The 15,128-nt window shown below is 35.9% G+C and overlaps 1 protein-coding gene across 2 annotated transcripts; it reads left to right on the top strand.

The window, feature by feature from the left end:
- Positions 1 to 19: 19 nt before the first annotated feature.
- Positions 20 to 13,998, top strand: brms1 (BRMS1 transcriptional repressor and anoikis regulator). Of its 2 annotated transcripts, XM_084109539.1 has the most exons (11): positions 20 to 181; positions 2,019 to 2,246; positions 2,903 to 2,993; positions 3,226 to 3,353; positions 5,900 to 5,979; positions 7,178 to 7,262; positions 8,985 to 9,077; positions 9,631 to 9,695; positions 9,776 to 9,815; positions 12,823 to 12,931; positions 13,037 to 13,998. In XM_084109539.1, exons 2-11 carry the CDS (start codon positions 2,033 to 2,035, stop codon positions 13,152 to 13,154), a joined length of 1,023 nt encoding a protein of 340 aa, XP_083965665.1. In that variant the 5' UTR covers positions 20 to 181; positions 2,019 to 2,032; the 3' UTR covers positions 13,155 to 13,998. The 2 variants fall into 2 exon arrangements, with proteins under 2 accessions (XP_083965665.1, XP_083965666.1); XM_084109540.1 differs by lacking the exon at positions 12,823 to 12,931.
- The last annotated feature ends 1,130 nt before the right edge of the window (positions 13,999 to 15,128 follow it).

Raw genomic sequence — 15,128 nt, 5'->3', positions numbered from 1 at the left:
TCTATTGGTTCTTAGAAGTAGCGAGGTTTGCATTGATTGGCTAGCGCCTCAAAGCGGTAGTGTGTGACAAACGTCTAAACGCTGAGGAAGTAGACTTGTCCGATGTCAACTTGCCCTGATATGCAAATTCTCTCGACAATATGTAATATTTTTGATGACTTAAACAGTAATCGACAAAAAGGTAAGCTGTTTTGCTGTGGTTTATGCACTTAGAGTTTGTTTGTAAGATCGTTGTGTATTGCTATCCCGTGTCTTGCATCGGTTCATTTGCGGAGAACATTCATGGAGCGATCAAGAGACCCAATACAACGTTACGAAGTAAGATTATCAGTTACTACATTGTAATTGAGACGTTTTAATAGGCGTAAACGTTTGTTTTTCACTCTCGTGCATTAACATCTCTACTGCGTTAAACCGGACACTTCATGTCTCTGAATGAACTGCGGAGTTGTTCAATTGGAAAACGAGTTTTTATAACTAACTTAAATCCACAATTATATGTGAACAGCACGAGACTGTAACTATTAATGTATCTCACAGATTATAATATCTGTGCTATAGATGTGGAGAATGAGTAATGAGCTTGTAATGTAAAGTCAGTGCTGTGCGGCCTTTAGAGGATGGACATGATACACGTCGAGACTGTGAACGCGCTCGTAATCACATAAATCCCACTGAAGAGTGCTAATTCATCACACTACGAACTATGTCAGAAGTCTCCTCTTTCTAATTTAACATAAAGTGGTTAATAGGCTGTTAAATATATCCTGCTGTCTCTGGGTACTGTGCTTTTAGCTGCCGGTGTCCTCTAGAGGTCTTTAGTTTGGTCATTTGCCTTGACATGCACATCAAACATTTGCTTGGAAACATTACAATTTTATGTTTGTGAAAGAAGTCTCTTATGCTCGCCAAGGCTGCATTTATTTAATATAAAATACAGGAAACAACTATAATTTGTTACAAATTAAAAGAACTGTTTTCTGTTTCTAAAATATATTCTGAATATATTTTAAAAATGTAATTTATTCTTGTGATGGCAAAGCTGAATATTCAGCATCATTACTCCAGTCTTCAGTGTCACATGATCCCTCAGATGCTGATTTGCATTTATATATATATATATTCTTTGATGAATAGAAAGTTCAACGAACAACATTTATTTGCATTTATTGAATTTATTTACTAAAGCATTTATTTAATCGAAATCTCTTGTAACATTATAAATGTCTTCATTGTCACTTTTGATCAATTTCATGTATCCCTGATGAATAAAAGTATTAATTTCTCTCTGTTTTAATTTTACCACAAATGGCATCATTGTTTCCACAAAAATGTTAATAAGCAAAAACTGTTTTCAACATTGAAAATAATAATATTAATAATAAATGTTTCTTGAGCAGCAAATCAGCATATCAGAATGATTTCGAAAGGATCATATGACACTGAAAACTGGATGATGTATAAACATATTTTATTATATATTTTAATATATAAAGACAGTAATGATGCTAAAAATATATATTATTAAATGTATTAAAATAGAAAATAATTCATTTAAATTTGTATTAATATGCCACAATATTACTGTTTTTACTGTATTTTTGATTAAATAAATGCAGCCTTGGTGAGCATAAGAGACTTCTTTCACAAACATTAAAAAAATGTAATGTTTCCAAACTTTTGACAGCTACTGTATATACACAGTATACTCATATTTGAATATACATATAAACTTGTTAACAAATTATTATGGGTCAATCACTTATGCAAGTTATCATATATCATGAGAAAATATAAAAATGAAAATTGGGAGAGTAGATGAGAAAATTTACAGTGTGTTATTTTATTATTTAGTATAATTAAATATGATTTATTTAGATTCATTTAATAAATGTATTTCCATAATTCATGTAATTTTATATTATATTAATTAGTGTGGATTGTTTATTCACTGCATCAGACACCATATAATTGTACTCCATGAGATCTTACTGTTGTTATTACACCGTTTAATACAGTGCTATAAGCAGTCATGCCAGCTCAGCCCGCTTCCAGAGAGCCAGAGGAGGAGATGGAGACGGAGGCCGACTCTGAGCTTCCTCAAACTAACGGTGAGGCGGAAGAGGAGCGAGAGAGAGATGGAGGAGAGGCCGAGGAGACGATGGAGGAGAGTGGAGAGGAGCGGGACAGCGACCTGGAGGACAGTGAGGCAGAGGAGGAAGAGGAAGAAGAGGAAGAGAGTTCAGGTCTGTTTATATCAGATTAAATGATTTATACTTTTTTTTTTTTTTTTTTTACTTTTTTTTTATATTTTTCACAGAACAAAACAAAAGGAACATTATCTGAGACGAGTGATAAAATAACAAGAATAATACAGAGAAAAATAATAATAATAAATACAAATATTCTGTATATATATATTGCTGCACCTAATATGAATGTTCACATCTCAACAAACATGATACAATAATATACAGCCATATAATGATATAAAATATATAATGTATAATGTATATATATATATATATATATATATATATATATATATATATATATATATATATATATATATATATTTATATAAAAAAACACTTTATGATTTATACTTTTCTCAGTGTATTGTTGCAGCTGCTGATAAAGTTGCATTGGGAGAGTAATATTTCACCATAAAGTGAAATTATATTTTGCATAAAGAAAATTAAACCTTATTTTTAGGGCCATTAACTGAGGGTTATACATTTTTAAAATGTTATTTTAGTACTGGAGTAATTATGCTGAAAATTCAGCTTTGCCATCACAGGAATAAATTACATTTTAAAATATATTCAGAATATACAGTTTAGTGAAGTCTGACTGGAATCGAAAGGAAAAGAGAATGACCTGGATTGGATCTCTCTTTCAGAAATGGATGATGAAGATTGTGAGAGAAGACGATCACAGTGCCTGGATGAAATGTCTGACCTAGAAAAACAATTCCTAGAGTTAAAAGACAAGTAAGAATACTTCTTTCTTATAGGTTTGGGCTAGGTGGCATTTCTTTTTTTAGTCCAAAAGAAACCGGGCCATTACCTGGGATGGATGGGCTTAAGAGGAAGCCTACCAATAAAAATCCATATTCTGTATTGTATTGTTCAAACAAATTGTATTGTTTGAAGAACATTGACTCTACATTGTGGCTACAACCAAATTCTGGAGCTCTATAGATTACTTTTTCATCGATTTCAGGCTTTTTCAAGAACGTCTGCACCAGGTTAAAATGAAGCTGGATGAGGTGTTGACAGGAAAGGCAGGAGAGTACAAAGAACCTCTGGCAACACTGCAGCAGAACCTACAACAGAGGACACAAGTGGCAGGTGGCACACATAATCTGCCTTATGATTAGAGGTCCACCGATTTATTGGTTTTGCCGATTCATCGGTACCGATAGCTGATTTCTGGAACTATCGTTATCGCCAATAATCCACAACGATAGTTTCTCCCGGTTGCGTCCATTGCGAGAGCGGCTGAAAAGGCTCCGCTGTCATTACACAGTACAAGAGAAAACGTATCAATCCTCGTTTGTTTTTGGCTTGAAACTGAGCGGAATCAGATGCTGATGTGAAACTTCGACAAATAAAATGTATGTACACTACAGAACACGGCATATTTAAAAATAATCAATTTGTTGACTAGATGTTGCATTAGTAGAGAACAGCAGTATGTTCGTCGACAAGGCTGAGAGGACATTATCAAGTCATAAGAACAATGTGACAAATCCAGAATAAATGTTTAAATGTCATGATTGTTACGGTCTATTTTCATTAGTTTATATCCAGCTTGGGCGTTTATTAATTCGTTAGCCAGCTAAGTTGCATCTCCGCGGAAGTGGATGCGCCTATATGCACGTTTCAAACTAATTACATAATCAGAGAATATTTCGATAATATTTTCGATTTGAATTGTTTAGTTTAAAAGTAGACATTTCAAGCTCTCTATAGTTATATTTCTCATGTATGTGAGGCAAGTGTACACTAAGTTTCAATTTATTTCAGGATGCGCTCCAGTTCACGGAGATCGAGATGGCAGAAAGCCTGTCCTGTTTGTTTTCTTTATTTTACAAAAATGGTTTGTTATTGTGAGTGTACACAAATAAATTTACAGTTTCTAATGATGCATTACTCTTATCTGTATGACCAAAAATTAAGTATTTTAAGTTCTTTCCAATGTTAACAGAAAAAATTGCAAGTGATCGCGCCAGCGCCTCTATGGCCCTATCCCAAATGGCACACTTCATATGCACTTTCGGTCTTGTAGACTTACAATGGCTGCCGTGTGCACATGTCCGTTAAGCCCATGTGTCCCATTTGTCATTTTAGGTTTCAGAGGGGTGCTCGCTCTCTCTTTGCGGTCGATATGTGCCCTCGATGCGCACTTTTGCTAAGCCTGCACTGAAGCGAGCTCCACAGCAGACTTCCACCCTACAGGCAAAGTGGCGTTACGTCACGAAAGTGCAGACTCATAGGAAGACCTCGAGTGTTTAGGGTGCCTTTTGGGACAGGGCCCATGTCATGCAGTAAGCGCGCTATACTTCAGCTTCCACACTCTGCACAAACACTTTGACATGCTCCTAATAATAGCACACATTTATCTAGGTTAATGTTGGACCGAGCAAGTCATGTACGGTACTATTGTACACTATATGTAAGTCATGTATGTACTATTTAAACTGCTGTTTACACACTACACCTGCGCTTTATTAGAATCACCCTCTGTGATTTGATTCTGGAACCAAGCATGGTCTTATATTGTTGATATTTAAAGATGGCCAGGTTGTCAGTGCCATTAACTAAGATTAATAAATGCTGTAGAAGTATTGTTCATTCAATAATTTCAATAATTTACTACAAATACATTTATAAAACTTAAGTTTAGTTAATGCACTTTAGTAACTAACGTCAATGAAAAATAGTTGTTACAAATACTAATAAACGCTGTAAAATATATCATATTGTTCATGAAAGCTAATGCATTAACTAATGTTATTACATGGCTTGGTTGAATTCTAATGTAGAATGCGGTCTGTTATTACTTATGAAATTTACAAGACATGTTTCTGGGTTATAGCTAACCCCCCACCCCACACACACACCCCCACCCCCACCCACTTGACCATGTTTTAGTCAAGTCAAGTCACCTTTATTTATATAGTGCTTTTTACAATAAAGATTGTTTCAAAGCAGCTTTACAGTGGAAATAATGCAACAAAGTTTGTTTCCAGAAGAAAATAGCGTCATAGTCCAGCTTAAGTAAGTTCAGTGATGGTTCTTTTTTGTTGTAAAAAAGTTATTAATATAGTTCATTTATAATATATAGTAGTTCTGGAGAAAACAGTGATGTCATCATCCAGCTCAGTTCAGTTCTCATATAATGATGTCATTGCAGGCAGATCAATATTATTGTTGAATATTAAATGTCCCCAACCAAGCAAGCCAAAGGCGATTTATTTATTTGTTGTTTATTTGAATAGGGACAGATACAAAATAAACATAGATTATTACATAAAGAACAATCCGATTCATGTATCACAGTGTTTATAGCCATGGCTAATTCGCAACACCTGTCAGATTAATTAATATATATTAATATTTATATGTTTAATTTAAAAGTTCAATACATTTTCATGCATCGGTCAATACTGCTTAAAGTTCAGCACTATTTTACTTTGAGTGTTATGTTTTGATACAGAATAATATTGTTTCATTAATCATCTTTCGGCAGGCACTGCCCAAATTAGTTATCGGTATCGGCAAAATCCAATATTGGTCGACCTCTACTTATAATTTCTCTCTTTCACCTTAACCACAGGTCTTGGATCAACTGTTATTTGTTTATTCACTGATCTTCCTGTCGCCCCATCTAGGTGTGTACAGAGAACTATGTCTGCAAGTGGTCAAACACAAACATGAATGTGAAGTGCAGGGGGCAAAACAACATTTAGAGGTAAAGCGGCTCATCAGACCCACATATCTAGACATTGTTTACAAAAAGCAGTCTAAATTTATATTAAGTGTCTTTATACCATGGTCTGTCTGAATACTCGATTCTGATTGGCTGGAAAGAGTACAGTAAAGCTGTTTAATGCACAGGTAATTCCAAGTCAGTTTAATCACCGTTCTATATTAATGCACTGCTTTCATTGAAGTGCACACACACACACACAGACATCACTCGCACACAGAGATTGGAGATTGCGCTGCGCACACACAGAAACATTCAGGAACACAGAGACTTATCATCAATGCTGCCCCGTGACTTTTATTAATAAAATAGCTTCGCTAATGAATCGTATCGAACATTATATTTATCATCAACGATAGGGTAACATCGCTGGTTTTTAAGTAATTAAACTATTATATTGCGCTGCAAACATCAATAACAGCATTAAGTCAATACTGGAAAAATACCATGGTCTCGGCTTCTCGTCGGGTGGTTCTTTGCCTCCATGTCATTCATTAAAATGTATTTAACTACTATGTACTAACATTTCAATTAATCATTTGATACAATGCAGTTCTTGTGTACATGCATGTTTTTACACTGTACGTGGTGTTACATCACCTGCATGTAAATACAGCTGTAATTCATTTCTATTAATTGCACCATTGAACATTCAATTACACTTTAACCCACCCTTAAACCTAACCATACAACCAAACCTGTCGCTAACCTTACCCACATCCCACCACAATAGCAGCAAAACTGTTTTGCAATAAAACATGTACACAATAAGTTTTAACTTTTTTTTATGTAGGTACATAGTAGTTAAAGACTCAAAAAGCTAATTGTGTGGTACCATGGTACTCAATTATCATGTACATATTCATGTACCATATAATTTACATGGTTCTGCTGCTGGGTTTTTCATGATTCAACAAACTTACATGCCTAGTAGTCATAATACATTTTAATACAAAGATTCATACACAAACAAACATGCACACACCACATTTATCATAATCTAGATGCAGTGTCACACAGAACACACCACAGTGAAAGAACACTGCTGCAAATAAATACGTGTATGTCTCTGCCAAAACAGTTGTGTTTGTTTGTTTGTTTGTTTGTTTGTTTGTTTGTTGACAGTGCATGAATCGTATCGAGTCAGTGTGTGTATGTAATGAGATGCTCATTTCTCTAGAGTGAGAGGACACTCTTGCTTGATGCCATGAAAACAGAACTGATGGAGAAGATCCGCAGACTGGAGGATGACAAACAGAGTTCAGGTACACACACACACACACACAGACACACACACACACACACACACACACACACACACACACACACACACACACACACACACATTTACCTGGCTATCTGAACAGGGATGTAGCTTCTCAATCCCTAAGCTTACTACAGGTCAGGTGTGCTACCTGACTAAAATCTCAGGCCGTATTCACGAAACATCTTAAGGCTAAAAGTAGGAGAAACTATTAAAAATAATGGGCGTGTCAGTCCTAATTTTAGGACTCCTACATTTTTTCTCTTGTTCCGTCACCACTTCTGTCACCACTTGCTTTCCAGATTAAATACTGTTCCAGTTGCTAATTAGTGATTTATCCGACACTTTTATCCAAAAGTTCTTACAGTACAATTATACAATTCACCAAAGGCCACCAATTAACAGTTTGTAGTCGAGATCAGAAAGTGTGAATATACAGGAATCACACATGCCACAACTTGGTCTCAGCTGCTTTGTGAAACTCTTACATAAGAACTTTTACTGCTGTTCAGGAGAAGTCTTAGTGGTTTTGTGAAAACGGCTCCTGTTATCTTATAAAGTAAGTCAATGATATCTGTATAACAGTATAGCAAACTACTTGCATAAAGTGCATATACTTATCATAAGATGATATTTAAATGCTTAGTTTTATGATCAAAGCTCTGTAGTTTTTATTCTGTGGGACAAAACATATAATGCAATGCAATACAGTGATGAGTGAGAGTTTTCTTTATAAAAATAAGTAAAGATTACACTGCAAAAAGACACATGGACCATGACCTTTTTAGAATGATACTAAAAGTCCTTTTACTTTACTCTTTAAATAAAAAATAAATCAGTTTGATCATGTTGATAATTTAGGCACCTTAGAAATGTGCATATCAAATATGATACAGTAAAGCACACTATAGTGTTACCATTAAACACTCTCTTCTGCTATGTCAGAGCTGAGAGAGGAAGCGATTGTTCGGGTCACACAGTCTCTCAAGTTCATGCAAATCTCTAAACAGTGTTTTTGTTGTATATTTTTATTTATAAAAATTAGATACATATAGAATATTACTTATTTTATAATAACAAAAACATTATTCACTTTAATTATGAAACACTTTTTCAAGAGGAGGTTTTGTCCTACTTGTGGCAGGGTTCCCACGGGTCCTTGAAATCCTTGAAAGTTTGTGAATCTGAATTTTTTTTCAGAGGCCCTGGAAAGTTTTGGAAAATAAACATACATAGATACAGGTCCTTGAAAGTGCTTGAATTTATTTTGTGCAAGAAGTTTTCTGGAAAAAATTCCATATTATTCCCTCCGGTCGGGTGAAAGTGTTATTTCGCCAAAACTTCGTGGCCTATGAATACTAGCTTGCTTGATTTACATTAGTTACGCGCATCTACGCGTTACTTGAAGTGTTTCCCACGTGAGGTACTTTGTGTTGTACATTGCCATGACGTTCACGCACGCACGAAACTACTACGATGGTACCTCAGCGTTTGTTGTTGAACACAACAAATGTGTCCCCACATTAAGTCCTTGAATTTGAGGGTATTGGACCTGGAAAGTCCTTGAAAGGTTCTTGAATTTGAAGTTAACCAAGGTGTGGGAACCCTGTTGTGGGGACATTTTTAAGCATATTTGTCCTCCAGGAATTGCTACTAGTTGTTAGAAACACATACAAATACTCACCAGATCCTTAAACACACAAACTTGGTCTTTATCAATCAGAATGGTGGAATGATGAAGAGAAGATAAAGAAGTGTAAGAGAAGTCGTCACCTGATTCGCCCAGACAGGAAAAAGAAGGCGGCTCTTGTGTCAGGTAATGAACTGTTCTCTTTATATTCAGATCCATCTCTTCTTCTCTTGTTCAGTCACCACTTGCCTTCCAGATTAAATCCTGTTCCAGTACCAACAGTTGCTAATTAGTGATTTATCCGACACTTTTATCCAAAAGTTCTGACAGTACATTAATACAATTCACCAAAGGCCACCAATTAACAGTTTGTAGTCCAGATCAGAAAGTGTGATTATACAGGAATCACACATGGCTTATTTCATTTCATTAAATAACGGCCTTAATCTTTCATACAACATGATGTCGTATTGTTTGGACCTTTTCTGAGAAGAAAATTGAGACCAGACCTCATGAGACTTTCCATACTGGTCCAAGCTGATTTATGTTAATTCTGCTCAACCAGCATGGTCTTTTTAAGAAGCTGATTGAAAATGGGCTAAGCTAGTTAAGATGCCTGGTATAGTCACTCAAAAATCAGGTCATTAACCATCAGGCTACACCTTTTATCCAAACTGTGTTTAAAGAAGTTGTCTTACTTCCTCTCCTGCTTGCTCAACATGTCTGTCTGTTTTTTTAGGGCCATACATAGTGTATATGCTAAGAGACATTGATATACTGGAGGACTGGACAGCCATCAAGAAGGTATTCATGTTGAGTGATCAGCCCTTCAATCACAGTGAAGCTATGTGATGGATCGTGACTTTTACCTTTCTGTCTTTCAGGCAAAAGCGGCACTGATACCTCTGAAAAAGAAAGCAGACAGTAAGTCAATTATTAAATGGGTCTGGGTTAATTTAAGTACTTCATTCAAGCTTCCCTGTTGGTCTCTGTCTTTCTCAGGCAGCTACACTGGGAGGTCAAGGACCTCATGGTAGTCAGGTGAACTTCATTAAAATTTGACAAAACTGACTGCCTCCAAGAATGAACTCATTGTATATTTATTGAGGGAAATCACATGCTCTGACCATCAGGGTCCTTGGCTTAGGCTAAATATATGTAACCAATGATTTCTTCCTCCCGACAGGCTCGAAATAGATTTTATAGTGCAAAATTGGACTCTCTCTTTCTCTCTCTAAAAATGTGACTGTATAATTCAAATCATATTTAATTCCTTTTTTCTTTCTTTTTTTGAGGACTTTAAAAAGTGTGTTGCTGTGTGTTTTCAAATAATGGGGTCTTTATCTGGTAAAAGACTTCCTAGTAAACATGCCTTCAGGGATACTCATAGATAAACACACAGTATCTACAGTGTTACTGTCTGTCTCTAGCTTAAATGGTGTCAAGCATGTTCTCCATTGCCGTCCCAGTTTCTTCCATTAGCCCTGACCCTCACTCACAAGCTCTATCTGTCTGGCCTCTGATTAAGTTAGATACTGACATTTGATTTATAGTGCTATTTCCCTTGTTCTGTCACTCCAGACTGATCGACTAAAAGTACTTTGGTTTTAATGTCACATTTAGAGTCTTGTTTTATTTTTGTGGAAGAAAAATGGCTTGGCGTGTAACATTTGATTCCACTCCATCTCTCATTTGTCTTTTTATTTCTCCCCAGATCTCAGTCTTGCTCTTACTTTCATCCCTCCATTCCTTTGCTGTCCTCGTTGGCATAATAGGCATAAATTACAACCAAATACACCACTTTTAATAATGCTGCCGTTGTGAAAAAGTGTGCTTAATTGTATTGAGTGTGGCCCAGACAGCAACATAGTGTCGACCCAGATCCGGGCCACATCTGGTACATGTGGATTCCACCCGGACCTGGGCCGACACTATGTTGCTGTCTGGGGCAGTTGTAGTGTACTTCAAATTTAAAGAATTGTACTTAATATAATATTAGACAATATAATATTAATTAAATAAAAGACCAGTTAAGTTTACTTAAAAGTACACTTTCCTAACACACTAAAGTACACTGTTAAAAAGTGCACTTTGAATTAAAAGTTTTACATTTTAAAGCATTGTTTCAATCATCTTTTGCCATTCTTTAAAGAAATTCAGTTATTTTGATGTTGACTAACCTACTAAAGCAAAGGTGCTTGATACGGATCATTTTAACTGTAGTGTGTTCAAACATTTAAACTATATATATTGTAAATGTACTGAATTACAACTTCATCATTACAAATTTGTAATTACAAATATTTAAATACATGACACAAGTTTCAGTTGAAATGGCATTTTAGTTTACCATAAAGAAATGTCAGTACATTCGGCAGCACACTTTAACCATATTTCAGACATAGTAATTATGAAATGACATATAAAGATGTACTTAAAGTTCAGCTAATTGCATGTACAGTTTTTCTCAATTGTTAACACACTATAACTGATTCAAGTGGCGGTACTTTTTCCTAAGCTCATTGTTGTATTTTACTGTATCTGCACTCTTTCATTTATGTTGAATACTGTAATAGACATTGAGCTGCAAATTTTTTCCTGAATCCCAATAAGAGGTTTCTGTTACAGTGTTATGAATTGATCTGGAGAGTAATTTGTGAATTTGTTAGGTTCTGTGTGTCATCTGAGGCCAAAGTTTGATTCTGACAAAAAAGAATATGTTTTTGACAAAAATATTTGATTTTGACGTGACAGTTTGAGATTTGTGCAAGTTGGAATGTAGTTCTGAGATTGTCTTTATAGTTGTGAGAAAATGGTGAATCGTTTCATGAATTGCGTTAGCAATCGAGAAAAACTGTGATATAAATTCAACTATTATACAATTTAATGTAATTTAATTTTAATTAAAATGCAGTGAAGTGTCTGAAAACATGATATTTAGTTCACACTTAAGTATATTCCTAACATATATTATTTCCATAACAAGTTTTCACAAGGGTGTACACATCTACGGCCAACCAGATGTGGTTTTTGTTTATTTATGCCTTTACCTAGCCTGGGAAAACCCAGACAGCTTCCGGCAAATTTAGATTTGCTCTGCAAGTAGTCTGGCAAAGAGCTCATTCAGGCCCATTTCTAATCCGCCGAAATCGCAGCACCAATCAGAAACGTTGGGGCGGGCTTTACACAATGACGATCGCTCTGATTGGTTTTAGGTCTATCCAATTGCGCCCAGAGGCATTTGAGCGACGTCCGTTCAACTTTTAAATGTATTATTATATTCAAATTGCAAACACGTGAGGACAGTCTCCATGAAAGACCCACTGGCAGATGAACGTGCTACTACATTTCTCTCCGAAACGGTAGGAAATTAAATTAGATTTAATAGAGGATTTTAACTGTGACAAGATGATTGACAGGGCAGTTTAAGTGACAGGATGCACGCGACAGATCCGTCCGATAAAGATGACGAAGTAGTATGTCCCAAAGCTTGCCTACTTTTTTGCTACACATTCAAAAGTAAATACCTTTTCTTCACAAAAAGAGTCCATACTTTTATGGCGTAGTGTAACTTAGGCGAATTGGGACGCAGCATATGGCTTTACACGATGACGATCGCTCTGATTGGTTTTAGGTCTATCCAATTGCGCCCAGAGGCATTTGAGCGACGTCCGTTGGTGACGCCCCTTTGGAAATGAGTTATTAATGAAGCTTTGCCAGACCATAACTCAGGTTCTGGTTTTAACCAGGCTAGCCTTTACCACTTCTCTTGCACACATTATCATGTTACATCTGTGAACCAATTTAATGACAGCAATTTCTAGACAGCCCTATGTAGTGATAAAACGTCTCAACAATAGAGGGTTAGAGCATTCTGAGCTATTAAAGCGTAACATGTTGAAGATGGTGAGCGTGTCTGTTTGTCCCTCAGACAGGCAGGTGTCCGTGCGATATGAAGATGGGGCTCTCTTCTATGATGGAGAGAGATTCTCCAAAGGCAGCAGTGTCGTTCTAGAAGTCAATGACAACAGCCCAGCACAGTCAGTAGAGCATAAGACACAAGACCGCATCTGTTGTCGCTTTGGCTTTGTTTGCAAAAACATTTCAATTGAAATGGTCTCGCTGTTTTCTTGTGTTTCTCTTAGGGTCGTAATAACAGGGATCAGCGCAGGAGAGGTCTGGTTCAAGCGCACAGATGGCACCAAAACCAAAATCTACGTCTCCCAACTTCAGAAAGGAAAACACGCCATACGAAAAGCTTAAAGAAGTTAATAATACGCTCAGAGAGTGTGTGAACCTTCCCTTTAATAATTACCAAATAACACACAAATTTACCAACACCTTTAGAACAGTTTATTAAATCCAATCAAATGCTATGCACTGGTATTGATCAGAACAGAGGATGTTTATTATGTGTACTGACTTATGATCCCAGATCAATTTTGGCCTTTCAAATACATAATTCATTATAAATAAATTAATAAGGCGGGTCTGGTCCCAGATCAATTTCTGGAGCAGGTTATGTTTATTAATTAATACAAGCACAACATGGACATTCAAAACCTGTTGACCAAATGCTAATAGACCATATAAAGCCTTTCTGTACCCTAATACTTTGAGTTCCTCACACTTAATAGATTCATAATGCTGACCATATATGAAGTCTGATACAAACTATGATCATTATCAGTCTTTGCCATTTAAAATGATTATAAAGGTCAATTATGTACATTATAAACCCCAGAGGGGCGAAAAGGACTGCACTCACATCAAATCTTTTCTATCGAAAACTGCTTCTTTAAGCTGATCTTGATCTGAAGATGTGTATTTTAGAATGAAGAAGGATCAGGTCTCAGTGAAAAGCGCTGTCTGTTCCCAGAACGCACGAAAACACAATCAAACACCTTTTATTGCACTCAGAAAAACAAGAGATGTAATAGTTTTTTTCCCAGTACATTTTGAAAGACTGTTGTTGTAATGCATTGTATTTATAGACACCTGTAAAGTGATCTGAAACAGAGGGTGCTTTTTAAGACTTATTTATTAAGTGTTCAAGATAACCATGTATTTATAACAAGAAGCATTATTAAAATCTAAACTTTTATTACGTTTGCTGTTTAATGACTCGTTAATTATAACATCTTGCAGGACTGGTAGAGACTGGAGGTTTTTATTTTAAACATGTTCCGCCTGTGGCCTCTAGGGGACGCTGTAGTTTAACTGCATTTCCATTAGTGCTAAATGAGCTTTATATTTTGCTTTTAGCCACTAGATGGGGCTAACACTTAACGTAACATGAACAGACGCACTTCAGGGAAAACAAAAAATATATAATCAACGGGGGATAGAAAACTCCAGAACTTCTAGTATTAATTTATGCATTTGAAAATGAAAAACTCAAGCCCTGCGTACATCAAGTACCGACACTTCTGCTTTCAATCATTGGGTCGTTGAAATTTAATGAATTTAACGATTCAAGACTCTGAGTGATTCGTGATTTGTAGAGATTGAAGAGGTGAAGCTGTGCAGACTCGTGAGGAAGAGGTAAGATATCGAGGCTTTAAGGTGGACGGACATTAAAGAGTTGCATAGAAGGTTGGTATGAATGATCATGAGACCCATAAAAATACACTTTAAGTAATAAAAAACGACGAGAGTGATTATATCCCCAATATAGGACAAACTTGATTAGGAACAGGTTTTCGTTTTTTTGTTTATTAAAATATCTTATAAAGCAAATTAATTTAGTGACATATTTCACATGAAGATAGAATCCCTGATAGGTAAGCTAGGTTAAGCTGTGGGTTTTTCTTCACATTAACACAGAAGCATGGTGTGTCGTAGGCCTACATTAGCTTTTACCAGAGAGTAGCCTATGAAGTGGAGAATACATTATTTAAATTAAATTCTTGTAAATTTCAGTTGAACACAAATTTGATTTTAAATGGCCGTCAGTGGAATAAGACGAATAGCATAGCCTATAGGCTAACTAACAGCAACTGTCCATACAAACAAGCTCGGCACCTTGATTGTTGCAGTCATGTATTTTATCACTGCTGGGATGCATCATTTACAGTATCAGTATCCTGAACTACAACTCATGCTTTTTATACTTTAAGGTGCTTCCTGCCATTTTGTACATTTTACCAAACAACCGCTCACTCTAAACTTCTAAAGGCATGTCAACTTATGCAAAATTATTCTCTGGCAGAGAGTGTTTCTGATTGGCTAGAGCGT

This window comes from Abramis brama, assembly GCF_963993115.1.
Source record: "Abramis brama genome assembly, chromosome: 3".
NCBI lineage: Eukaryota > Metazoa > Chordata > Actinopteri > Cypriniformes > Leuciscidae > Abramis > Abramis brama.
Note: the sequence above shows the minus strand (reverse complement) of the source record. Positions and strands in the feature narration are given on the sequence as shown.

Bases quoted from the DNA above. Each gene is read 5' to 3' on its own strand.
- brms1 (XM_084109539.1), top strand. From the start codon at position 2,033: ATGCCAGCTCAGCCCGCTTCCAGAGAGCCAGAGGAGGAGATGGAGACG. The intron at 9,078-9,630 runs GTAATGAACTGT...CTGTTTTTTTAG, and splicing joins GAAGGCGGCTCTTGTGTCAG to GGCCATACATAGTGTATATG. The intron at 9,696-9,775 runs GTATTCATGTTG...TCTGTCTTTCAG, and splicing joins ACTGGACAGCCATCAAGAAG to GCAAAAGCGGCACTGATACC.